We start from the raw sequence: 27,276 nt of genomic DNA on the forward strand, positions 1-27,276 counted from the left end.
GGGGCCTCAAGCAAGAAGAGCCCCGGGGACACCTTGATCACAAACTTGGAGGCTACAAGACTGCAGGACAGTAATTTTGCCATTGAAGCCACAGATGCTGGCATTGTATTATGGCGGTCCCACCAAACCAACACATCAGGGAAGTACGGACGTGAAGAAGGTTGAGGTGATACCAAAGTGACGGGCAAAGACCTGGGCTTCTCCCGTCTCTCATCCCTTCCAGTTTCTAGATGCTAGGAATTGGAGTCTTGGCCTCCTTGCTATACAGAGGACTGGCCACTAAGGTCTGTGTCAGTGCACCTGGGAGGCAACTGTAGTCCTGAGGGTGGATGGTTGCCGACGCTTTCCCGCCGGCTCAGACCTTTAAGAACCACAGGGTAGGCGTGCTTCCCATGTAAAGTGTGGAGAAAGGGAACCTTCCGATTGGAGCACTTACATCCACCACAGGAGGTGAGAAGTCAGTCCGGCTCTCAGAGCTCACAGGCTATGCTCCGCCCTCAATTGCGAAGACCAGCAGCTTGGAGGATGCTCCTCCCTTCTTCCCTCCCGCTCTCCTAGAACGCTGGTTCCCCAGGAAGGGGAGGAGTTCTTCCTGGCGCCGAGGCCACCGTCGCCAGGGCAACGCCGCTTTACTGGGCCCAACGGATTAGGCGGCCTGGGGCTGCAGGCGGCCGCGTGGCCTCGGGGTCAGCGCCAGCAGCATGGACAGCCTGTACGTGGAGGAGGTGGCCGCCTCCCTGGTCAGGGAGTTTCTTAGCAGAAAGGTAATGGCTGGACACTCCAAAGCCCAGGAGGCCGCTCTAAAGTTGGGGGGCAGCCTGGGGTTTCCGTCAGTATCTTTGCACCTTCCGGGATGGGGGAGCATTCCACCCCTTGTGTTAGCCTCAGAGATTCCCCCTAAGAGCGCCCCTTTCTTGAGACAGGGAAACTACATTTCCCAGAAGCCAGTCCTTCCGAGGGTACTTCCACAGAGCCAGGCCGGCCCTTGGTCTGCTGCCCTCCCCTGGCACCAGTGGTCACGGCGGTGCCAGGTTGGCAGAGGTGTCCAGGGCAGAGCATGTTCTCCCAGCCTGGGGCACAGGACATGTCTCTAGGAAAGAACTTCCCCAAAGGAAAGTTCTGGACAGTCAGTTCTTTTGGTCATTTTAATCAAAAGTGGAAATTCCAGATCCTGCATGAACTTTTGTAGAAGAATTATGTGATTTTTCTTATTGTCTCATCCCAGAAGAGTTTTCAAAATGTTTGTAAGTTAGGAGCATCTTGGGCACCCCATGGAGTCTAGGAGAGGAGGGTGCTTCATGGGGGCCAGGAGGTGGGCATTGGTTTGTATTTTACATGGAGTGGCTGAGGGCTATGCTCTAAGGGATCTGTGCTTCCATGTGATGTCATATTCAGCTGGTCCAAGGGTCACTTATTTGAGATGGGAACACACATACACACACACACACACACACATACACACACACACACACACACACACACACACACACACACACACACACGGAACAAAGGGGAAGGATTTGAGGTCAGATAGTGGAAGTTTAGATATATGTTACTAGTTTGCGATGTACATTCGACATTACTACGTCATTTCTATAAACAGGAACTTTGAAATTCCACTCATGTGTAATGCATAGTGAGGATTAGTGATGATATCTGATACTTACGTATAACATGCACATAGCTAATCAACTTTATACTTGCTTCCCCAGCTCTGATTGAGCCTGTTTTCAAATGTGTGTGTGCTTTTTTATGATTTATGTTTATTTTGAAAAATTATGATGCATCTGGCTTCGCTGTGTCTACCTTGACCTTCTCTTACTGAGTCTTGGGTTAAAGTTGGATCATCGGTGACATGTGCTCAGAGGCTGGTGGCTGAGTCTGGCACTAGATGTGGAAGCGTCAGAGAAGCCTTCATTTCTTGCGTGCAATCCAGAGCCCTCCCTGACACCCCGGGTCCCATGATCAGAATTTGATCAGGATTGGTCCTGGGCTCACCTTGACTGTTTGCTCATTGGTACTTCCATTACAGCTGTCACACCTGCTTGCCTCACCTCGACAGGGCCAACACGCTGACCTCCCAACTGGGTACCACCTCAGAAACCATCTACCTGCCTGACCTCCTCTTCCTCCCCTTGTTTTATCAAAAGCATAAGAGAGGTATCTTTATTTACTAAATGTGATGGATAGTTTTATGTCAACTTGACATAAGCTAAAGTTATCTGAGAGGAGGGAACCTCAGTTAAGAAAATGCCTCTATGAGATCAGGCTGTATGCAAGCCTATAGGGCATTTTCTTAATTAATGATTGATGAGGGAGGGCCCAGCCCATTATGGGTAGGGCCATTCCTGGGCTGGTGGTCCTGGGTTCTATAAGAAAGCAGTTGAGCAAGCCGTGCAGAACAAACCGGTAAGCAGCATCCTTTCGTGGTGTCTGCATGGAAACTCCTGCCTCCATGTTCTTGCCCTCCAAGTTTGAGTTCCTGTCTCATCTTCTATCAATGATGAACAGTGAATGGAAGTGTAAGCCAAATACCCCCTTCCTCCAAATTGCTTTGGTCTTGGTGTTTCATCACAGCAATAGAAATCCAAACTAAGATACTCATAAAATCACAGAGAGCCAGAACTATGGGCTAGGGCAATTGCTTGTGTTTTTGGTGTTGGTGGTTGGGGTGGTTTTGAGACAGGGTCATGTTTATATTGCCCAGGTTCTCTTCAAGCTCTCTCTGTAGCCCAGGCTGTCTTTAAACTCTCTATGTAGCTCAGGCTATATTCATACTCTTGAGTATCCTGCTTTTGACTTCTGTATTTGGAATTACGAGTTGCGCATCACCACGTCCAGTTGTAATTACTTTTCCTATTGCTTCTGATTTGGGGGCTGCTTCTGAGCCTGCCTCCTCCTTCACCCAGCCTTCTTTTCCCCAACCACTGAGTGAGGTTTTTGTTTTCCAGCATTTGGAGCCATTATAATGTTTTGAGCACAAAGACTGAAGGAATAGTTGAAGCCTACCTAGTCTGGGATCCATCAGGAGCAAAGGATATCCCTGGCCCTGCAGGAAGGGGTTGAGACATCTTCTGCAGGCATTGGGTGGTCATAGTGTCCTGTGATGGGAGGAAGTAGCTCTTGTGGCTGATTTCCAATGAGGATGCCAAGCTCCTGAGGGCAGGGGGCAGGATTCTCCCAGTTTACTGTCTGTCACTAGACCTTGGTCTCTGTGTGTTTAGGGTGGGTGATGGGTAGTGAGTGGTTTGCTGGTGACTTGGCAGACATTCATGAGGTGCTCTGCAGGAGACTGGGTGCCAGTCAGGCTTCCTGGCTAGACTGATGTGGATCATGTGACTTCAAACATGTCTCCTGGCTTCCTCTGCTGAAAAGTTAAGAGAACAATTGTTGGCCTTTTGACTGTGTTTTTTTTTTTTTCCTCTAAACTTCCGTTTATTTTGAAAGGTTCGTCTTTCATGGCCCCACGTCTAGGCCAGACACATAGCTCCGGAGCTGACTCTCAGCAAGCTGGTTACCTGGATTTCATTGTTATTTATAAAGTGAGTCCACAACCCCAGCCGCAGCTGACCCCAAACCAAACTGGCCAAGCCATCAAGGCCAGTGGTTTCATGAGAACGAATTCTGAAGTCAGCCTTGGGCCCCTGCTGCGGTCTTGCAAGGATGAGCCCAGTCCTAATGAGTCCCAGCAGTTTTCTGTTTACCGTGCGTCAGAGAAAGGAAGGTTTTCATTTCAAGTGGCCACCAGTGACTCAGACTTCTCCCCTCAGGGTTTGAAGAAGACATCTGTGACCATGGACCAGGAGCGCCCCCGCTGTGAGCTCAGCATCAACAGCAGAAATGATCTCCGCAAAGTTCTCCATCTGGAGTTTCTCTACAGGGAGAACAAGGTGAGCACCTTGTGAGACGGCGTCCTTGCACCCAGGGCCTGGCAGCTGCGGCAGGAGTTTTGGGGACTGGCCAAGATGACAACTCTCAGAGTGAACTAGGTTCACCCCACCAGACCGGAGTGTCCCCGGGTGGGTCTGAGGGCACTTTGTCTTACTGAGTCAGGGCCTGCCATGCCTGTTCTTTGATCATTGTTCTCTGTGCTTCCCTTTCCCCACACACAGTGGTATTTTTAGCACGACTGCTTAAGGATATATTATGCAATATATATATATATATATATATATATATATATATATATATATATATATAAATAATATTTCCCTTCTGTGGTTGTAAATCTTTTGTGACATGTAGGTTGGCAGAGGTGGAAGCTAGGTTTAGCACACCCAGGTATATGGGAGTTGAGAAAGCCAAGGGAATATGTTTTCTGGAGGTATAGAAGGCCCCCTAGTCCCAGACCCCTATCCCACCTGCTACCGTCATGCTGTCCTGGAGTTTTCTTCCGTGCCCTGTATTTGAAGTAGAACATTTTGTTTCAGTAGGGTCTGCCTGCCTCGTGCCCATGAAGTTACTCGATGGGCAGAGACTGTGTGTCTTTTTCACATTGTGTCCCCATATTTGATGAATTGTCTTGTGACTTATTGAAGAATCCATATGTATCTGTGTAGTAAATGAGTGAGAGTCTAGGAGAGTCAATACATGAATGTAAAAAGCTATAATCCTGACTTAATTTCTCTTTCTGTTAGAAGAAAGAGTCCTTTCCAGCAAATGTTGCTTCATGCTTGGGCATGATATAAGAGTTAGAGAGAAACTAGTGAATAGTTATGAAGAGTCATATAATTCTGCATTTGTTATACTTTAAAATGCAAGGCTATTAAGTGACGTCTCATGCAGAAGTCTCACATGTGAGATGTAAGGGAAGCCATGCTTTGGTGAGTAAAGTGAGGACATCTTGCCTTGGCCTTCTGGGCCAGCTTCTCTGGGCACAGTACGGAAGCTCTGAACTCATTGGTATGTTGGGAATTTGCCCTCTGGGGAGTGCTGTGACCCAAAGTGGCTATTTGACATCTGACAGTCATTTATGGACGAGGGTAGAGATCCTTTTTCCTTTTTTTTGTTTCTTGAGGCACAGTCTTATTCTGTAGCCAAGGCTGGGCCAAAACTCTCTACGTAGCTCAGGCTAGCCTTAAACCTTGGGCAATTCTGCTTCAGTCTTCTGAGTATTGGAATTACAAGTGCTACCGGGCCCAGCATTGGGCTAGAGGTTGATTTTCAAAAGAAGACTTGGGTGTGGGGAGATGGTTTGGTGGTCAGAGTTTGAGTCTCCAGCAACCACATAAAAAGCCGTGCATTCCTCTTACACCAGCACTAGGGGCAGAGACAGGCAGATCCTAGGAATTTGCTGGCCAGCCAGCTTCCTGTGCAGTGAGACACCTTGTCTCAAGGCAGTAAGGCAGACAATGACAAAGGATGGCACCTGACATCCCCCTCTGACTTCCACATGCCTGTGAACTGCCGTGCACACCTGCACACTTACGTGTATGTACTACACACATACACACACATACACACACACACACACACACACACACACACACATCACCCCCTCCCACACATAAAAATAAATAAAATGAAATGAAATCCTAACTGATCGAATGGGTATGTAGGAATGAAAACAAGACTATTTGGAATATGCAGAAAAATCTCCTGGTCTCTTGACAACTAACCCACTGTTTAGGGTGTGGCAAAGACGACGTTGGGTCAGGCTGCCCTGTGTAAGTGCAAGGTGGTATTCCAGGCAGGTGTGCAGACCCCAACCACTGGCCCTCAGTTTATAGCAACTCTGCCTGCAGGAGCCCTTGTGATCCCTTTGAGGAGGTTAAGCCCCGACAACCAAGTGAGGTCAACGCCAGGATGAGCTCCTCTTGTTCTCCATACATGCATGTGTGCAGTCCTGGGTCAGGGATGCATTGACCTAGCAGCCTGTGCCCTTCAGTTATTGAATTTGGAAGTAAGGGCATGGGATGTTCATGTTAGGGAGATATTTCACAGGGACTAGGACCTTTACCCAGAAATCCAAAGACCCATACTGGTCCCCTGACACGTTCACCTAATTTCTTAGGAGTATCTTTTTTTTTTTTTTTTTTTTTAATTTTTTTAAAATTTTTTTTTGGTTTTTCTAGACAGGGTTTCTCTGTGTAGGTTTGCGCCTTTTCTGGAATTGACTTGGTAGCTCAGGCTGGCCTCAAACTCCCAGAGATCTGCCTGGCTCTGCCTCCCAAGTGCTGGGATTAAAGGCCTGCATCACCACCGCCCGGCAGGAGTATCTTGTTATTTAAGTTATTTTTATTTTTCCACCACACCATTGTCTCTCTAAAGTAGCTATTATCTTCAAAACTTAAGGTATCATCAGACCTGGGTAAATCCCTGATTATTTGACATAAACAGTAGTTTTTAGCCATGATAGAATGAATTGGAGCCTATATTTTAAAGAAAAACATACTAAGTCATCTGTTGCAAGTAGTTTTGAGGTTTGCTGAGCCCAGAGCTCACCTGACCCCAGGGAAGCTCTGCAGCTCGGTATGAATACTCCCATTGCCTTGTTTTTCCTGACAGTTAAGTGATAGATGAGAAAACCTACAGAAGACTGGGGCTTGGGGAAATGGTATTAGCTTCACTTCAAGGCTGTGTGTTCACTGTGAACTTAGTGCTATAAAAACTCACAAAAGTGTAGTGTGGGCAGCCCAGGACCCGAGGGCACCTCACTGAGAGTAAAGGCAAAACCTTTGAAATAAATTGCCTGTTTTCTTCAACTCGCTTCATTGGAATCTTAATTTAGACCAAGACAAAGTAAATGTTTTGGTCTTATAAAAACCAAGTAAATAAACTTTATTTCTGACTTTAATTATCTGATAAGGCTGTTGAACTCAGTGTTGTCCACTGGGCATGGATCCTGGCCAGAGAGGAGGAGGGGAGGGACGTGGCCTGTGCTGAGGGCTCCACACCAGGCCCTTCATCGGACACTTGGCTGCTTGTCTTGGCATACGCCTCATGAAAGCCCATGTCTGGCCACAGCTCAGCAGGACCGAGTGCTCCCAGCTCCCAGTTCTTGGGGTGGAACTGATTCATGGCCAGATTCCTAAGTCAGACTGTGGATCGCTGCTTGGACAACTAGGTGTCTGTTCAGATTATTTGGGGGCGGGGGTTCACGAGAAATCAAAGCTCTAATTCTTGCTGTTTGAGTTTAGTAAGTCTCAGTTGGTCATGTATTTAAAAAAAAAAAAAAAAAGAAATCCAAAAACTTCTAAAGAAAATATGCATGCAGGCAAGACTGGAAAACACTGATATCATTTATTCTAAAAACTATTGCTTGAAGAGTTTCTTTACATACATTTTTATTTTAAATCGTTGGGGTATGACCTGAGTCAGCCCCAGATGACTTTTTTCTTTTCATTTTAACCTCTTGCTTCAGGTTCTGCAGTCACTAGTGGTAAATGTTATTTACCTTTTTCTTTGCTATGACAAAATACCAACAGAAACAACTTAGAGGATGGAAGTTTATCTGGGATCATGGTTTTAGATATTTTGGTCCATCCTGATGGGTGGCTAGAATATGAGTGGGTTATAACATGATGTAGGCCAGAAACAAAGAACATGAGGCCGGAGTCAGAGGCAGGTATGACCTTCAAAATCTTACCCCTTATTATCTATTTCTGCCAGCCAGTCCCCATCTCCTAAAGGTCCCACAGACTTCCAAATAGTGCCACAAGCTGAGCCTGTGGGGGACATCCCAGAACACCCACTAATAAATGTTCAAGCCTGCTGTTTTTTTTTTTTGTTTTGTTTTTTTGTTTTTTTTTTTTTTTTAATTCTAGTCCCATGTTGGGCACCAAAATGTTGTTTTTGGTATTTTACTCTTTTGTGGGGCCCACCAACCAGCTCCTAAATAAATCATTCATGGAGGCTTATTCTTAATTATGAAAGCCTGGCCTTAGCTTGGCTTATTTTCTTGCCAACTTTCTTAACTTAAATTGTCTCGTCTCCCTTTTGCCTCTGGGCTTTCCCTGTTCTCTCACCTGTGAATCTTATTCTTACTTCATGGCTTGATGTGTAGCTGGGTGGCTGGCCCCGGAGCCCTCTTCCTTCTCTGGATGTTCTCGATCTCCCTCTCCTCCCAGATTTCTCCTATATATTCTCTTTGTCTGCCAGCCTCACCTATCCCTTCTCCCGCCTTGCTATTGGCCGGTTCTTTATTAGGCCATTAGGTATTTTACACAGGCGCAGTAACACAGCTTCACAGAGTTAAACAAATGCAACATAAACAAAGGTAACACACATTAAAATAGTCTGCACAGGCCTCACCTGCTTCTTGGCTCCATAGAGGCCAGAGAGATGGTGGAAGGAGAGAGCTGACTACTCTAAGTGGTCTTCTGATTGCCACACACCCCCACCCTATAAATGAAGTGTAATACAAAATCAAAACTGTATTTTTAAATGAAAAGATCTGTCTCTTCTAGTTGATTCCATAGGGAAAGAATGCAAAAGGAGATTAGCTTTGGACAGCCCTCGATTCACATCACAGTGCACAAGATGCTAGTTTTTCTGGAGTAGAGATGTCGTCTCTGTCTCTAAATCCCTACCCAGTACAGTGCCTGGCACACAGAATAAGGAAGTGTGTAGTGTGACGGAAAAGCTGGTAAACTTATGTCAAAGAATTGAGATGGTTGTCCTTCCACTCTTCTCCTAACTCTGTATATTCAGTTAATGATATTTTTTCCCTCCCCAATGATAGGCAAAGGAAAAGCCTCTAAAAACAAACCTTGAGCTCATAACCAGATACTTTCTGCACCATTCTGGGAACACAGACAACTTAAGTCAAGAAGCCCCAATCCCTGAACTCCCAGTTGCAAAGAAAAATAATAAACTGCTGTCAAGATGTTCAGAGACCACACTGGTGAATATATACGATCTTTCAGATGAAGACACAGGAAGACGAATATCATGGTCAGAAGCCGGCAAAGCCAGGTATGTGCCTCTTCCTCCTCCTCCTCACCCTGCCTAGCAGCTTGTTTTGCTGCTGTAACAAATCACAGTGACTTGTTGATGCCAGGAAACAGAACCATATCCGCCTTCTTTAAAGTCAGCTGGGTCTAAGTGCCAGTCATGTTTACAAACTACCTTCCCAGAAACACCCAGCCTGTTCTTAGGTGCCTGTGTATTCATGTTGACCCCTTTGTTCTCCTCAGCCCATGGGATGGTCCTGCTCACATCAGGGTGGGTCTTCTCCTATTCAGTTAAACCTTGCTGGAAATGCTCTCACAGGTGCACCCAGAGGTGTGTCTCACCAGTCTCCTAGGCAATTGTAAGTCCAGTCATGTTGACAATGAGAATTAACCATCACAGATCTCATAGTTAGGGTTTCAGGGATCTGGACATGCACGTGTTTGGGTATCACTGTTGAGTTTACCACACTGTATGTTTCAAATTCTCTCACAGAGCCATGTTATTTTCTTCAAAAGGCCAGGAGAGTGGACCCTTTTATGATGGTATTTACTTACGTTTCAAAAGGTTGACTTTATATCCCATGATTCCTAAGGTTCAGGGACTTGCTTTGATTTTCTTTGAAACAGGTACATGATATTCATAACTGAGCCTCCATTATTTGGAGAGTAGTTCCACCGGTTTGCAGCTATCCTATGGCACACGTGCTCTCCAATGGTGTGTGTGACTCACACGGTCACATACTGTATGAAGTCACCAGTAGTGGGGATAGCTTCTGGGGAATGGGTCTTTTCTTCCACTTGGCAGAAAAGAATTTCTTCCTGAGGGTTGGAAAAGTTCAGTGCATGAACGTCAAGTCAAGAAAGCGTGAGGCCGCTATAGAGAAGTAACCTGAGGCTTTAAACATGAAAGATCAGGAGGTGGTATAAGGTGGCCCCTTTTGCAAAGGCATTTGCTGCCTGTTTGGGAAAGTCAGTATTTCTGAGATCAAACCAAACAATGAGGTAGTTGAAACCTTCAGGTCCTGACCCTACCATTTCCCCAAGCCTGATGCACCTTGGTACCCTTTATACTTCCTTGACTCTTTTCCTCCTCTCCTTCTCCTCCTCCTCTTCCTCTTCCTCCTCCTCCTCCTCCTCCTCCTCCTCCTCCTCCTCCCCCTTCCTTCTCCTCCTCCTCCTCATCCTTCTTTTCAGCTCTTGGTTCCCAGTGACGCTAAAAGCTGCTGCTCTTCCTGACATGATGACAAAGGCCTCTGTTCATATGTCCATCTTTTTTCCCTGTGTAACTCTTATGAGTGCTGTCCTGGGCTCCATGCAGAGGTCAACAAATCCACAGATTCCACCCTGACCTGGACAGGGCAAGCCTTCCACAGTCCACATTGGGACAGGCCACTCCTTCCTTGAAGGTCACGAGGCACTCCCTGTAGCTTTTAGGAGAAACCCCAAGTACCTTAGGATAACTTTGCAAGTCTCTACCAGCCCAGTGCTCACTGTTCACCTGAGCTAGTTCCCTCCCAGACCTGTGTGCTCAGGCTTCAGAAATTCTCCAGGTGGTCTCTCCAGATCACCCCAGCCTTCCTTGGCCTTGTCCTCTGCCTGACATTCCCCGATAATGGCACAAGCGACTGCTGCTTTCATGTGTGACCCAAGGCTTGCTGGGAGGTGTGACAGAGTGTAGATATCAGTACCATATATACCAGGGACCAGGGGAAGAAATCTGGGATCAGTGGAGTGCAGGCCTCTGAGCAGCCCAGACAAAGCTCCTCTTTACCTCAGTCCTGTTCTTTCTCACTTCTTGCTTTTTTTTTTTTTTTTTTTTTTTTCTTTTGAGATTCAAGGTCTGTTTACTCTTAAAGACTTACTTTTGACTGGACTCAGACTTAAGTAGAAGTGCTCAGTGAGGCCAGCCTACGTCTCTTGGCGATCTGTCCCAGCCTTATCTCTGGCTTTCTTCATGCTCTTGGCCACAAGTTTAGCATATTCTGTCGCCTCCTCATTTTTCGTAGTGTGTTGTTTCTTTAGAGCAATGCATTGGCATCTGTGTTGCAGGACACGTGGAGTAACTGCAGCTGTGTTGCGTGTGGAGTCCTGAATCTTAGGTGCTTTGGTCCCGGCCTTCTTACTTTGTTTAACATTATTATTGTGCGTGATGCCCACCATATTGTAGGACATCATCTTCTTTAAAGAGATTGAAAAGCTTTAGGATTCTGCTAGCTCTTAGGGGCCCTGACTGCTGAGACACAGTAGAATATGTCAGTCAGTCTAGGAATCATCATCATCATCTTCCTCCTCCTCTTCTTCTTTTTCAATAGCCAAGTTGAGAGCACTCAGATTGGCATCAACATGTGTTCCTGGACAGACTTAAGCTCCCTCTCTCCGGTTCTTGGTCTATAACAAGAATGCCCTTTCTCAACAGTTGGTGCAGTCTGCCTTGGGTCAAGGCACCTTGCTTCATGGGAAAACCTTGTTTGTCATTCCCACTAATTGGGATGATGTAACACTCCTATTCTTTACCCAGGGCATTAGCAGCAGTGTGTGTGTGGCCATGTGCTTCTCATGGAAAGCATGGCGTTTGTCTTCATTTACTTCAGTGAGTTTCTGACAGCCAGTGGTTGGGAAGTGGATACTCCGTTTCATCTAGACATGGCCAACCATCTAGGCGGCACCACCAAAAGAGAGCACTTCTCGATCCTTTTTATTGTTTCTCACTTTTTTCTTTTGCTTCTGTTCCCTCCCCTCCTGCCTTGCACGTACACAACTGCATGTCTACACACGTTTTCAGCTTTACTGAACACCTGGAAATGTCAAAGTTGTCCTAGGTGTGTTCTCTGTACAGCAAGGCCGCATGCACTGCAGGTTCCATCCTTTATTGTTTGAGTCTGCAAGGACCAAGATGCTCTTCAGCCTTCAGCTGTTAGGACTTAGGATCCCTTGTGGATCATCATCTCTGACTTTTCTTGTACACTGCTGCACTTGCCCTGATACTGAAGAAGTGCTTCCTGTTCCTTACCTCTCCTGACAGACCCTTGGCTCATTTCCAATTGTATATTTATAAATCATGGCTGACTTTGGGGTTTATTATTATCATTCATCTGGAGGCTCTGTTTTAATGGAAATACTGTGTTTTTGCAGGCATGACAATCTTGATGGGGATATGCTCGGTAATTTCATGTCATCCAAAAAAAGCCCACAGAAAAGTAAGCCTGCGCACATGGTCCTGGGTGACAGCCTCCCTGTGGTTCCTGCGTGGGAGAAGGTGGAGCATCTTCATTCATCAGAGCCTTGCACAGATGTGAAGAGGCCAGTGGAGAGGACCAGGCCAAAGTCTGGCCTGATTTTCCGAGGCATGATGGCCGGGCCCGTCGCCAGCTCCCCGCAGGTGAGACCACCACTCTTTCTGTTTTCTGTAGACTGGGGAGTGAGAGATGAGCTTCAGACACATCTGGCTGAGAAAGGCGTGCCTGTGGGGACAGGAAGCAAGCCTGTCTGTTTTCTCTTTGGCTCCGCTTTCAGTGACCCTGTGGATCCCCGGTGGGCTTCCCTGCCTCCCTGCCCTTAGTTTATCTACCCGAGTTAGTAAAATGGGTGCTCTGATTTCATCCTCTTACTGCGAGTGAAGACACACATTCCTGGCTTTGTCTTTGCAGTTCTAGAGTAGGATAACTCCCTTAGTCTAGAGAATATCGTTGCTTACCACCATCGTGGTTAAAGGGGAGTAGAAATCCTGGTCCTAAAGCTATCGTTTATTTTGTTCCATTTTCTTTTTTCTTTCAAATTGTAATAATTTCACTCATTGCTTGCTGGTTTCCTTTTAGGAGGGATCATGATATGGTCTCATTAGGTGGAAGGGTCCGAATGAGAGGACAGTGTGAAGAAGTTTTCAAAACAATAAATGGAAAATTGCAGCGTCACACCCTGTATTAGTAACGTGAGGGGGCTGGGCAGACCTACACTGGTTGTCTGTGGAATGCTGCCTCTCCTGTCACGTAGCTGTGTGTCTGTGTCTTGGATGAGTGTGTTGATGCTGGCACTAATTTTTTAACTCTTGTGGGTTAGGACAAAGAGGCAGGATCCTCTCCCTGCCTCATCCAGTCCCGTGGCACCTTTGATCAAGGTTTTCATTTCTCTTGGCTGAGGTTCATGTTGGGTGGCTATCTGAAACCACCTGAGCACCTCTGGCATTTCTCTGTTCTTATGGCCACACATCTTGGTGTATTGATGAAGGAGTGAGAGTCGGCTTCCCTCTGTGTGGTCCATGCCACACCTTGGTGCTGTGTCCCACCCAAGGCCTCTTGTCAAAGAAGGAAATCCATAAACTGGACCCTGTCCAGAGGAAAGTGGCTAGCTAGGTTGGAGAGAAGTTGGGAGAAAGCTTAGTGTTTGGAAGTGTTGAATCTTGAAAAGATAATTCTTATTGGTAGAATGTAAGAGATTTCTTCAAATGTGGAAGGAAGAATGGCCTAGTCCCAGGGTGGCAAATATGTGACTTTCAGACATTGGTGCCATCTTACAATGCCTTCCTCTGGCAGGCATTGCTAGCTAGTCATAGTGCCCTTGTTTTTCTGTTGGATCTCCCTGGGTACCATGAATGGTCACCACCAGTGGAGTGATGTGCTGGCATTATGACAGGAACTCTATTAGCCATCTTAGGTTTAGTCGGAGGCTCCTGAGGGCTGTCACATTTGTGTGTGGCACATGGTGTTTGTTCATGGACCTTTGCAGGGTGGAGTGGTGTTGAGTCCCCTGAGGACTCTGGGAACACTACTACACCCCTGGTTGGAAGTTGGTATGAGGATTGTACTTTAGAGCCACCTCAGTGGGGACAAGATGTCACTCTCCCTGCTGGGGACACGGCAGAAGGGAGCCTATCTAATTGAGAGTTTAGACTTCAGCAGTGGCTCTCAGACCTTTTAGTCTCAGGATCTCTGTGCATTTAACACTGAGGATCCCTATAGCTTTTGTTTATGGGGGGATATCCATTGATATTTGTTATATTAGAAATTAAAACTTGGGTCTGGAGAGATAGCTCAGTGCTTAAGTATACTTGTTGGCTCTTCTAGAAGACCTGAGTTCAGTTCCCAGCACCATCTTGGGTTGCTCATAACTGCCTGTAACTCCAGCTCCAGGAGATCTGACTCCTTCTTCTGGCCTCGTGTAGCCCAGGCTGGCCTCAGACTTGCTGTCTAGCTGAGGATGATCTTGAACTTCTGACCTTCCTGCTTCCAGCTCCCAATTGCTGGGATTATAAGTGTGTGCCACCACATCTGGTGTATGTGGTATTTGGACTCGAACCCAGGGCTTCATGTATGCTAAGCAAGTACACTATCGAACGGAGCTACATCCCCATCCCTTAATGTGGAACCTTAAACCACATCATTGTGCTCTTTGTACTTTATCAGTTCCCATAGGCCTCTCATGCGTGGCGAATCTTCTATGCCTGTATGATTAATGCATGATGCACCTGTCATTTGAAATATATTGGTTACTGAGTTATACAGATCTTCTAAATGGGGATACATTTTATTATATGGAAAAATTAAAAAACAACACATTCATTGATGTGACCTCCAAAGATTGCAGGAATTTTAAGTCCCTCCAAGCTCCCAAGCTCTCGATGGCTGATGTAGGATTCCCGAAATGTCTGATTTTTACCCTGCAGCTTTGTAATTTATCACTGGAAACAGTACAGCATTTGTTTCCCTTGGTGTGACAAGCTCAGTTTATTTTCAAGAAATGCCTGCCAAATTCCAAGTCTGAATCACCATGGTCTGTCTGCCACTCCTTGACAATAACAGCAAGTTCACTTCACTCACAGTTAGATGGTTACACAAGCCGTAGCCACTATCCTTACTGGGCGAGTGGGCGTAAGTACCTCCCATTCGGTTGCATGGGATACTGAAAAGATGTGTGCTGTGCACTCTAGACTGAATAGGGTTAAGAATGCTTAATAATGAAAGTTTCGGTTGGGCTTGTTCTTAAGCTAAATCAGCAGTATAGCTGTTCATTAAAGTTTAGATCCATGTACAAAGCCAGCAGTTTTTCCTACAGTTGCTATGCACGTGAAGTCACACTGTGAAAAGACAAATTGAGTCCTATTTGTACTGCTTCACTCAGTTGCCTGGCACTCTAACAAGGTGTCTGAGGATGGATATTACATAAACAGATCATTTAGGTCATAGTTTTGGAGGCTCAGAGACTTAAGACTCCTTCCTATCTGCTCAGACTCTGGTCTCTTGTCCACTTGATGTCACGACAGGTGCCATCATGGCAGGATGCATGTGGGAGAGGCAGGCTGTGTATGAAAAGGGACTGAGGGGAGGTGGCAGGTTCTTCTCCAACAAGCCATTCTTGTAGGAGTTTGTCTGGTCCCATAAGATCAGTACTGATCCCGTCAGAGGATGGTGCCTGTGTGACCCAGTTACCTTCGGCTGGGCCCTACCGTTTGCAGCTTCCTTCATCTTAACACATCTCAACCAGGCTCACAGCATACGGACCATGGGGGACACACTCAAGCTGTGTCTAGTTACTTTAAGATTTGTTTTGAACTCCCCAAAGGGTCTGGTGAGCGGACTCTACAGTTGAGCGGACTGCACTTTGAGAACCAGTGGTACAGCCAGGGCCGTGGCTCCTGTTGAGATGGTTCAGTCCTTCAGCGTGTGCAGGAGAGAAGGATGTGATGGATCCACCTTCTCGTAAGGGCATCGCTGCAGACTTGTTTGGTAATTGTTCTGGCAAGTGAGGTTTCCCTTGTGATATATGAATCCCGTGGAACACCTTGAATGGTGGTTGCTGTAGAATTTCCTAGGTTTTCTGGTAGGTCTTTGGCATTTTGGCCACGTGTGCTGGTTGTTCAAGAGAAAGGATTCAGGACTTGCTGGGTATTCACCAACTTTTACTAGTAAGTCATGGATGAGGTAAGAGGCTATACATGTGTTTCCTTGGGAATGGTGACTAATGTCTTCATCCTTCTATGTAGCCATGCCCTGGACAGCTTTGGAGCAGATTTATAGTATCTAGTCATTTCCATGAGGCCAGAAAACTACAAAATTAGTTCTCCTTATTCCAGCCTGGCCTACCAATGGCCTCCGAGTTGTTTCTGGAAATGCTTAGGGATTCTGCAGTCTGAACCAAGGAAAAGCTTCCCCACCAAGGTGTATTTTGCTTCTCTGTAGCAGTCCCCATCCACTGCCTCAGTGGTTAGTTAGAGTGTAAAAGCCAGAGGGGATGGAGGACACCAAGGAAACAAGGCCTTCTAAACACAGCCGGGCTGGTGCCCATATGCACTCACAGAGACCGAGGCAGCACTCACAGGGCCTGCGTGTGGCTATGCCAGAGGGGGTCCTAGAGCTGAAAGGAGAAGTGGATACATGCCCCTATCTCCTAAACTTAGCCATGATGAAACTTATTTTCTCCAAGGGAGTCTCCCTGGGAAACAAACCACTCTTAAAGGTAGGTGCCATGCCCAGCAGTAGACGGTCAACACAACACACTCAATGGCATCTTTGCAAATTCTTTGTTTCATGTTAAGTCAGGGCATTTTCTATTTCTCTCCCTCCCTCCCTCCCTCCCTCCCTCCCTCCCTCCCTCCCTCCCTCCCTCCCTCCCTCCCTTTCTTTGTTTTCCTTACAGATCCTTTTCATATATATTACTTTGTGTTTTGTGGGATGCCTGTGTGTGTCCCTGCATCTCTGTGCCTTTGTTGCGCTTCTTCCTTGGTTTGTTTGGTTGTTTTGTTCTATTCTGATTTGTTGGTTTTGTTTCTTCCTTTTATTTTACTTTATTATTATTCCTTAGTGCCTGTGTTTTCTAAGGAGAGACAGAAAGGGTGTAGATCCGGATGAGAGCGAGTTGGGAGGAACCAGGGAGGAGGAGGGTGAGGAGAAACTGTAATCAGAATATATTGTATGAAAAAAGTCATTTTCAATAAAAGAAAAATAAGGGAAGGAGTTGGGGTGGGGACAGATCTTCCTGGGGAGGGACGTCACAAAGAATAAAGAACATATTTTTCCCAGCTCCCCTAGCCGAGGATGTTCACTGTCTCTTTCCTTACCCCTCCAGGACTCTTTCCGCAGACGCTCTCTGAGACAGTCCTCAGCCTTGAGCAGGAAGCTCCAGGCCCCTGAGGAAGGCCTGCAGCCGTCCGAGCCTCTTGTCCACACCCCAGCCTGTCCGGGTCCACAGGAGGTCCCTGCTTCCCTCAGTGACTCTGTCTCCAGGAGCCCTCTGGGCCAGCTGAATGAATTGCCTAGGGAGAAGCCAAATGCCACTTCCAGCAGCCAAGGGCTGTCCCACAGGGACAGGCCCAGACTAAGAAGTGTTTCAGAGGACAGCCCACTGGGGTACAGCCACACGGAAACCAGCACAGCACCTTTGAAGCTGTCCTTGCCTGGTGGGAATTCCAGGGTGACCCAAGAGCAGCTGGAAAAAGCCTTCAAGCGGCAGGACAGCCAGCCCCGATCTCTCAGGTGAGCATGCAGAGCCACGGTGGAGGCTTTCCCAAACCGAGCACCACCTGGTGGTGCACACGGTCTAGCCTCATGACTTTCATGGCGCTCTCTTGGTTTCTTGTGCCCTCACTGCGAGCCTGCAAGGCCAGAGGATCATGGTCAACCAGGAAGAAAATGGAGGTCATGCTTCCTGACGTTCTGGGGGGAGGCCTTCTCTGCCCTTCCCATTGTCCGAGCTGTAGAAGGCTTTAGTTGAGGTTCCCCCAAGCACACCTGGATGGTGTGGCTAAGAGGAGTTCCCTGCAGTCAATGATGAGTCAGCCCCCAGAGCTTCTTGGGGGTGTTGCTTTTATTTCTTTGACCCCATTTTTACCTCCAGTCTTTCATAACAGGCCACAGGGGGTTTCTGAGGTAATTGATTTTTGAATGTTCAGCTAGTCCTACACCTGGAATGAGCGAGCTTCTTGGCTGTGCTACGACTGGATTTAATTTGCTACTAACTTATTTAGGACTTTCGTGCATAGACTGATGGAGGAGGCCGGCTGGTGGCATTTTCCTGTTGCCGCTTCCTCATTGGCTGCTGGCCTCCTTCTCTTCTCTGGAAGAGCGAAGTGTACGTTTGATGTTGTGTCTCCTTTAGGACACTGTAGAATTAGTGGGAAGGACTTCGGAAGGGTCTTACGTTAAATATTCAATCAAAATACTTTCAGTTAGAAATTTCTATTCTTTGTCAGTTTGGCCAAGTTATGTTTTTCAAGGACTTTGACAGTTTTTATCTGTACTTAGATCACTGGTACAGATCACACAGTTAAAATATAGTTTGTTCACTTTCAAGTTTGTAAGGTCCGTAGTGATGTCCCTGCTTCACTCCTGAAATTATGAATTAGTAGTAATTAAAATATTAGTATCTGCCATCACCCCCTGTGCACTTGAGTGTGTGTGTCCACTCACACCCCATTCGCCTTGTCTATCATATTTTCTAGGAACCCCTTTGGCTTTTTGTGTGCTTTTTCATTAATTTGGGCCCCTTCGAATTATTCCGTTTGTTCTGCTTTCTTTTGGTTTGATTTGTGATTGTTTCGAGTTCACCATCATGGATCTTTGATGTTTGAGTCTCAGCTTGCTTCTCCTGTGGTCTCTTTGCACAGGTCCTTCCGTCTCTGTAGGTTTTCTTCCGGGCTGGTGGTGGGTCAGTCCACAGTGTGAGGGTTTCTTTGCACTTCTGATGCTCCCCCCACTTCCAGTCCCTTTCAGGACATTTTTCTTCCTTTGGCTTCCAGCAGTTTGGATGCGGCACCCAAGTGTGGTTTTCATTGATGATTTTTTGGGGAGCAGATCAATCTTTCTGAAACTGAGGGTTGATGCTTTTCATCAGTTTGGGAAAATCATCATCTGTGAACACTTTAAATACGGATTTTGTTTCACTCTATTTCATTCTGGTTTTTGGATCTGAGACTCTGTTTACACACATAGTCTTTCACCGTGTTTTGTGGTGTGGCTTTTTAATATCTTTACTTATTTTTTTCCTGTCATTCTCTCTCTGTACTTCCATCTGGAGATTATTTCCTTTTTGCTGTGAGGTCTCACTGCCCAGGCTAGTTTAAAACTCCTGGCTCCCCAGGGTTCTGGGACTGTAGGAGCTCACACCATCAGCCCAGCCCCCATCTGGATATTTTCTTTTGACAGATTTTTTGGTTCATGTTTCTTCTCTTTTGTCATGTCTAATGTGCTATTAAACTTATCAAGTAACTTCTTATTTATTTTTTACATTTTAGAATTTTCATTCACTTAAAAAATAGGTTTCAGTTTCTTTAAGATTCTCTTTATTTTCAAGCATAGGCTTCATCATGTTTTTAAAGTCCCCATCCCATGACTGTTGTCTAGTTTTCCATTGAATTTTAGTTCTATCTTGTGTCCTATTTCCATGCATTTTTAGTAATTTGACCTGACTCTGGTCATTGTGTATGAATGACCACATTGGCCCTGACTGAGAGAGAATGCCATAGTGCAGGTGTGGAGGTCCGAGAAGAACTTTCCGGAGTTCATCGTCTCCTCCCACCACGTGGGTCCAGGGGGTTGAATTCAGGTGGTCAGTCTTGACAGCAAGCTGCTTCTTCTGATGAGCCGTCACAGCATCTTATTCAAAGGAAGATCCATTTAACTTCCTTTCAGTGGATATTAGTCTCTTGTTGCTTTTAGACTTTGCAAAATACCTCCTCTAATTCTGTTATTGTCTAACAACTTTGTTTATTGTGCCTCTCTTGAATAAAAATCCTTAATTTTGTGTAATAATCTTGTTTGGTCTAAGCCTTTCATTTTAAACGCTTACTAATTCTTTCTTGATTTTATGTTTCAGTATCCTGGTGCTTTTTTTCTGTTTACATACGGGCTTCACTTTCCTTTTTATGTATTTACTTGTCCCTTCCTGTTGGGGTGAAAAAAAAAAAGCCTCTTACTTTCGTCTTAAAGAGAGAAGGTTTTCTCTGAGCTGTCTGCTCTGTAATCTGTTCTTCCGAAATGACCTGTGACGCCACCGTTGCTCCTCACTGAGGTCTTGTTCAGGCAGGGCTCTCTAGATCTCCCACCAACTGATTTCCTCCCTCCCAATGTCCTTCCACTCTTCTCCTCCCTCCCTCCCTTCTTCCCTCTGTCCTTCTGTCCTTCGGTGCTCTTACCTGTCTGTCTGCTGCCTTCCTTCTGCCCAGAAGCCACACTTCCGGTTGCTGTGCCCTTGCCGTTCTAACTCTGTGTCTCGTTGGGGCCAGTCCTTCTCCTTCACAGCTGCTCTCAGGTCTTCGTTTTCCACGGGGTTCGTTTGTTCCTGTGGAGGGGACAGCCTGGCCCCTTCTGTAAGGCCGTGTTCCCCATCATTTCACGCTGTCCCTCTCTTGTTAGCCACGTGTTCATGCTGAGCGTTTCCCTTCGACTGGCTGCTGGACCATGCTTTTCTCTTTGACAGCATTTATCGTTACCAGAGCTTCCTGGGTTTTCTAACTTGTCTGTTGTCTGGCTCCTCTGCTGAAGATGGTCTTTCACAGAGGCGGGGACCTCTGTGTCCCCTGCATTTCTGGCAGTCCCTGGTATGCAGGGATCCTCCATGAATGGCCGCTTAGTGGAACCATCACTGCCGCCGACAGCAGCGTCCGTGCAGAAGTCAGTAATCCTTTGATGTGGACCCACGTTGTGGAAAGCACTGTTCTAAGTATTCTGGGTAATCATCAAAGGTCTGTGAGGGGATGAGCCCCCTCTCACAGACGAGGAAACACACTCCGGGGTGTTTATTTGCCCACATTTTCGCATCTAGTGGGTGTCAGAGCAGAGTCTGCTGAGCACATGGATGAGTGTGTTGAGTCTGTTCCCGAGGACAAATCCTTTCCACAGCCTTTGGATGGCGGCTCACCGTCGTCCAGCGCCTCTGCACGCTGCTGACGGTCAGATCCTTTTCAAGCCGAGTCAGTCAGCCAAACTCTAGTTTCATCCAGTGTCCTCTCGTGTTCTCCTCCAGTGCCAGAGGAGCTTTGTACCAGAGAGGGAGACGCCTAAGAGCCAGTCAGTGGCCTTCTCGGGCTGTGGTGGTGTTCGAGGGTGGCTCTGATGTGTAGAGCGGGAGGCCCAAGGTCTTCAGTCCTCACTCTGTTTTCATGTTGCCCTCACCCACTGTCCCTGGCTTGCTCACTTTCTCCCTGGGCTTTGGTGCCTCTGGCTGTAAAGTCACCTTGCTTACACATATTGCTGGCCAGAGAGCCTTTCTCCAGTTATTCTGCTCCTGTGTGAATCAGCAGGTATTTGCTGAGTACCTGCTGTTTACACTTAAGCACTTCGGCGGTATGGTTCTGGAATCTGATGACCCGAGTTGGCACACTAGCTGTGTCCTTTCTAACATCCGCCACCACAATCAGTTATTAAATCTTGGTGTGATCTTCATCTTCTAGGAAGAGGAGGTGGGTTAAAATGTTTGCATGGACCCCTGTCCTCCAGTACCAGTCAGGGGTATTTAATGTGTATTTAACAGTGCTGACTTCTATCAGTCAATCAACAGTACGTTTCTGTGTGTACATTCTTCCCCCTCTTCCTCCTCCTCTCTTTCCTTCCCCCTCTTCTCTTCTGGGTACCATTTTAAATGCGTCACGTTTTCTTATTTGTTCTTCATAATAATCCATTGAGGCACGTATTATTTTTGGATTTTTTTTTAATGGAGGAGGTTTCCATTAGATAATATTCCCCCCCCCCCCAACAAATTTATAAAACAAAAACCACTGGCAGCAAGAGCTAGCTACAGCATCTTTGTGACTGTTAAAGTGAAAGGCAGAGATCAGGAAGGCTTGAGTGGTGGTGATCCCAAGGAGATAGCCTCCTCTAGCTCTTTGTAGGCAGGGTAAGTTTCCTGGTGTGGTCACCTGGTGTGGAGGCCAGCCTTGGAAGAACCGCTCACTCCCAGAAGGAAAGGGTTGAGCGTAGTATGTCCCTTCATTTATACAAAGTCTAGCTGTTAGACAAGTCCCACTTCCTCCTCCCCTAAGGAGGCATGGAGGAGAAGAGAAGGCCCATGAGGAGGGAGCAGTGAGTTTTCTACGCACCAGGTACCTTTCTAGACTCACACAGACCATTGGTTAGGAGTAGGGTGTGGATGGCCTGATGGTGTAGGCAAGTGTGGGCCTGCATTCATTTCCTATTGCAAGCTTAAGAATTGCCAAAATCCCAGGTGGTAACAGCACAGCATCTTACCACACAGAGGTCAGGGATCTAAGCCGAGTCTCACTAATGCTGAGCTGTGGGCAGGACTGGTTGCCTTCTGGGGGCCGAGGGGAAGGGTCTCCTTATCTTTTCCACATTCCTGTGGCTGCTGGCAGTCCTTAGCTGCTGGTCCCTTCCCCCATCTTTAAAGCTGGCTGAGTCATTTGCTGAGTCCGTGGGAGGTGGCCGCCTCTGTGCTTTTTCCTCAGCGGCTGTCTTCTCCAGGCAAGGATTCTGTGACGATATGGGGCCCTCCTGGACAACCAGGCTGCTCTCAGCACCAGAGGTCATGTGACCAGCAGCCACTTAGAGCTTTAATTTGTTCTTGCAGCATAGGCTGGCATTGGTGTAGCAGGCCTGGGGTTAGTGTGGGAACATTCTTAGAGGAAGGGGTCATTACTTGCAACATTTTCTTGTAGCATTTCAGAATTCTGTTTGGCCTCACTACAGTTTTTAAAGATTGTCCTCTGTCCTCAGTCTGTCTGTCTGTCTGTACCTTCCAGGAGTTGGCATTTTCCTGTGTTGGCCTTTTTCTTAAAAAAGAAAATTTGCACCTTGTGTGAGCAGGGAAGCAACAAATGGTTACGGCCATTGATCCCTAGGGACCACGGCAGGTTCCTGAGCTCAGGAAGCGTGTTAATGTCACCAACATGAGTGGATTTCACCTGGAGAAAAGTCGGTATGTTCTCTGAATGCAATCTGGGAGTATTAAGGTCTCCACAGAAGAGGAGTTTAATTTAGTTGAATTTTTCCCTGAAGGTTTGAGATCGGGTATTTAGAGAGGTAGAGTGTAATAGATGTAATAGATGCTCCTTCAGAGCCCATTTAACTTGTTGGCTTAATGGACTGTCAGGGTCAGAAGGTCCTTGGACACTTAAGACCTTCATATGGGGCTGGGAAATAACCCCAGTGAATGGAGAGCCTGTCCAGGCGCAGGTGGCTCTTGGCTCTTAGGGCATTTCCACTTTGCAGTTAAGGCTGCATACGTGTTGTGAGTGTGTGGTCACCCCCTCCCCAAGCACAGCTGCCGTGATCCAGGTATATTGTCCTGTTCTGTCCTGTTCTTTATGAGATCTTTCCCTGGATTTTAGGTGGACTTAATTTCAGATCCTCAGTTTCTGAGAAAAAGAAACAGGGAAGAGGGTTAGGGAATAGCTACAGCCAGGAGAAGCCAGGGGATGGCTCAGGGAATGCCGGAAGGAGGTCTGTGCAAACCTCTGGGAGCAGACAGGAGGAGATGAGGCCCTGTAGGGCAGGCGGCATTGAAGCCAGTGTGGACAGGAGATGGGAGGAAGCGGAAGCTGGGACTTGCTTGTAGTGCTGTGGAGGCCATTGAAAATTCCGTTTCTTGAGGACGCACTGAGTCCCTGCAGGCTGGGCTGAGGGGTGCTGTGGTCTGGGCTGTTTTGATGGGTTTTCTGGCTTGAGAATAGACTCAAGATTGTTGGCATGGAAGGCAAGGGGCCAGTTAGGAGGTATTTGCTATAATCCAGAAGAGAGTGAATGGTGGCTTTCTTCAGTCAGGGTGGTTGACAGTGAACGTGGTAACCATGGGAGTGGGATGAGGATTTCCCCATGGATTAGACATGTTATGTTAGAGAAGAGGGGGAAAGAAAGCCCCAAGCCTCAGCTCCAGGGAGGGGTTGTCTTTTCTGAAACTAGGAAGATGGGATGAAGCCAGTTTAGGTCAGGATATTGTCCACCATCTAAATGTCCAGGTCAGCCTGCGTCTTTCCTCCAGGGGGCTTCCTGAGGGTCAGGGACCAGTCATTAGCATGTGCCGTGAGTTGTCCTGTGGTTGGGTTCTTACTTTAGGTGCTGGTGCTGTTGTGACAGGGTGAGGTGGGAAGTGACCAGGGCGGGGGGATGGATCAGCAAGGACGAGGAGTCTTAGCCTGATCACATAGAGAGATGTGGAACATGAACTCTGCCTTGGTTGGTCCTACTTACAAGAAGCCAGGGATGAGCTTTTGGAATCTGTGTCAGTCATGGCTATAGGCTGCCCGTCCTAGGGTGGGCTGGGCAGTGTGCAGCCTCCGTGGTGAATCTGAGAAAGAATGATTCTCCCAAAGAGAATCTGAGTCCTTGGAGACTGGTGGGGACAGTAGATGGGGTGGATGTATCCTGAGGGAGGCATTTTGGGGGAGCACTGTGGCTAACAGTTCTTACAAGTCCCAGACTCTCTGATCCCCCAGGGTGTTAATGTATACAGTGACCACTGCAGAGCCTGGGCGTGGATAGATGCCCTGGTGAGAGCGGGCCAGCAGGGCTCTTTCTCAGGGAAAGTGCAGACTCCAGCAGGCGACATTGGGAGGAGCCATGTCCAAGCTTAGCCCCTCCTGTCAAGGCACCAGAGGTTTCTTTCCAAGAACATCCAGGTAGCCCATCACGGGCCCTGTGGCCATATTCTCTTCTCCCCGTTAGACAAGTCTCTTGAATCCTTTTTGGTGCCCCAGCTGGGCCGGGCACTAGAGGTGCTGAAAGATGAACCATCTGCCTCCTTCTGTAGACCAGAACCCACCGAGGATGCTCAAGTGCAGCCCTTTCGAGGAGGCCGAGAGCAGGGGACAGTGAAGAGGAGCTGGTGGGGTGCGGCGGGGCAGGAGGGCCTGGTCTAGAGAGGTCTGCTCAGTGCAGAGGACCTGCTTCATAGGAAGCAGCCACTCTAGGCAAGGAGTGGCTGGGAGTTTGGTCCCCAGACCCAGGCCAGGCTGACTGGAGGCCTTCACAGAGTCGAAACAGCTCCTTCAGATGCCTCAGCCCCTCTGCCCAGCCCTTGTCCAGGTCAGTGGTTGGTTCAGGAGACTTGGCTCCTCTGACTTCCGTAGAGCTTTCAGGTTTTACAGAATGGACACTAGGTGGCAGCACAACCTTGTCCATCTTTGGGACTTCTGGTTGTCCACTTGTGTACATTTAGCAGCACTCATTAAGTACTCTGTCTCTCCCTCACCACTGTTCTCTCAGTTCCAAGCTTCCCCGCCCCCAGCCCCTCCCCGGAGCCCCCAGATCGGGAACAGGGGTTGCAGACCCACAGATCCGGTCCACATCCCGAGATGGAGGGACTTGTGCCAGCTGAGGCTTGGCGGACACTTGGGGAGGATGTGGCGTTTGCGGTTTATTGATTGTTCCCCTTGCCCGAGCATCCTGAGTCTGACAACATGTGTACCACATAGGACAAGCAGTGGGTTGAATTTCCATCTGAACTCGTCTCTGCATTGTTTGGGCAGTGTGTAAGACTCTGGAGACTCAAGTTTGGCCGCCCTTTGAAACCTACACCACACCCAGATGTCCTCCTGCCTTCTGTCCCGCCCACAGAGCCAGGTGGCCTGTTGGAGCTCAGTTCCCCTCCGTATTCTGCTCTGGAGGTCTGTGGTCCACTACCTCCCCAGGTCTCATTCTGGGCCACGTCTGACCTTGTGTGTGTACTCTGCTCCTAGCCCACCGCCGTTTCTTTTTCCTCCCAGGGCTGGCCTCTCCACAGTAGGCACTGGCAATCAAAGGCCAAGTGGCTGTGATGCACTTCACAGGCCCCACTCTGTCTCCAAGAAGGGGGTGGCATCACTGCAGCCCCCGGTACAGCAGTGTCAGGATCCCATGTCATCGATCTTGTGCATCCTTCAGGAGAAAGAGGCTTTCCACGGTGCAGATTTCTTTTAAGACCAAAAAGTGTGCCCCGAAGGCAATTGTTCGTGTATCTCCTCTTCTTGCCCAACTCTGGACATTAGCAGGGTCCTGAGTCCTCATCTCAGGTTGCATGTAGACTCTTGCGGGCTCTGTTGTGGCCTTGAGTCCTGGTATGCCGGGCAGGAAGATGGCCCCTGTAGATGAAGTAGCTGCTGTCTGATGGAAGGAAGCTTTGAGCTCAGAGAGAATCTGAAGAAGCTTGTGGGAGAGCGGGGGTGGTTGTCCGGGCTCCTTTTCCTCCGTGCCTTTTCTGATTCTGAGACTACAGTCGGGTGGTCTCCCAGCCAGCTTCCCACAGGTCCCCAGCTACCAGAACCCCGGAACTGGGGTGGAGAGAGCTTGAGTCAGTCCCATTCTGTTCTTTCATACCGACTCCCTGGCTGACTTCCCCAAATAGCAGCCGAGTGGCAGAATTCTGCTGTGCCACCCTCTTAGGGACGGCACTCCCGCCTTGAAAAGATGGCCTTTGAAGCTGAGTTCATCAAATCAAAGTGATAGCCTGCCAGGACAGCTTCCTGTATAGTCAGATTCCATGTGTGCACCTCATTCCAGAAAATTCTACTTTGTTTTCTCTGTTCATTCCACAAGAAGTTACTAAAGCTGCGGGATTTCTTTCATTTCCTGTTGAAGACAGATTCAGAGCCACAGGTCCCTTAGCAGCGGAGCCCTTTCCTGGTGGAGTAAACAATTTTTGATCTCAGTCTAAATACTTGGTAGTCAGTTTCGTTCAGTTCGGCAAAGCATTTGCACACTGTCTCTTGCTGTTCCAGTGGTTGGAGGAGAGTGTGCTGAAGAGGGTTCCTGTCTTCAAGATCTGAGACACCCATTCACAGCTGTTCCACAGGACTGGGGGGCTTCCAAAAGACAAGTGGAAAGAACAGCTGAAGGCTGAGCAGAGAGTCTGGGCTGTGTCAAGGATAATGAAGCTGTGACACTATTGCGTACTCATTATTTAACAGGCCCCATTGTAAGAGCTTTAGATGAAGCACCTCATTTAATCCTGGTAACAACACTAGGAGGGCTATTGGATCCATTTTACAGGTGGGGAAATTGAGGTGCAGAGTGACGAGCAGTGTGGATCTATATATGCAGCCTGCATGGGCCTCTGTCTTAGGGTTACTATTGCTATGAGGAAACACCATGACCAAAAACAACTTGGGGAGGAAAAGGTTTATTGGCTTATACTTCTACATCATAGTCCATCACTAAAGGAAGTCAGGGCAGGAATTCAGACAGGAACCTGGAAGGCAGGAGCTGATGCAGAGGCCACAGAGGGGGTGCTGCTTACTGGCTTGCTCAGCCTCCCTTCTTTTTTTTTCAAGACAGTGTTTCTCTGTGTAGCTTTGTGCCTTTCCTGGAACTCACTCTGTAGCCCAGGCTGGCCTTGAACTCACAGAGATCCGCCTGGCTGTGCCTCCTGAGTGCAGAGATTAAAGGCGTGCGCAACCTCCCTTCTTATAGAACTCAGGACCCTCAGCCCAGGGATGGAACTACCCACAATAGGCTGGGCCCTCTCA

The 27,276-nt window shown here is 47.7% G+C and overlaps 1 protein-coding gene across 3 annotated transcripts in view; it reads left to right on the forward strand.

The window, feature by feature from the left end:
* Window positions 1–541: 541 nt before the first annotated feature.
* Window positions 542–27,276, forward strand: part of Mindy4 (MINDY lysine 48 deubiquitinase 4) — a 112,401-nt gene continuing 85,666 nt past the window's right edge. For 2 of the 3 annotated variants that reach the window (XM_028864101.2, XM_028864102.2), the window contains exons 1-5: window positions 3,438–3,542; window positions 3,771–3,890; window positions 8,684–8,916; window positions 12,027–12,273; window positions 16,953–17,359. In XM_028864101.2, the coding sequence (XP_028719934.2) occupies window positions 3,459–3,542; window positions 3,771–3,890; window positions 8,684–8,916; window positions 12,027–12,273; window positions 16,953–17,359 (1,091 nt within the window). In that variant the 5' untranslated portion in view covers window positions 3,438–3,458. Of the gene's footprint in view, window positions 765–3,437; window positions 3,543–3,770; window positions 3,891–8,683; window positions 8,917–12,026; window positions 12,274–16,952; window positions 17,360–27,276 lie in introns of those variants that run through there. The other variant, XM_037203775.1, reaches the window with a different exon arrangement.

Source organism: Peromyscus leucopus, chromosome 3 (genome assembly GCF_004664715.2).
Source record: "Peromyscus leucopus breed LL Stock chromosome 3, UCI_PerLeu_2.1, whole genome shotgun sequence".
Lineage (NCBI taxonomy): Eukaryota > Metazoa > Chordata > Mammalia > Rodentia > Cricetidae > Peromyscus > Peromyscus leucopus.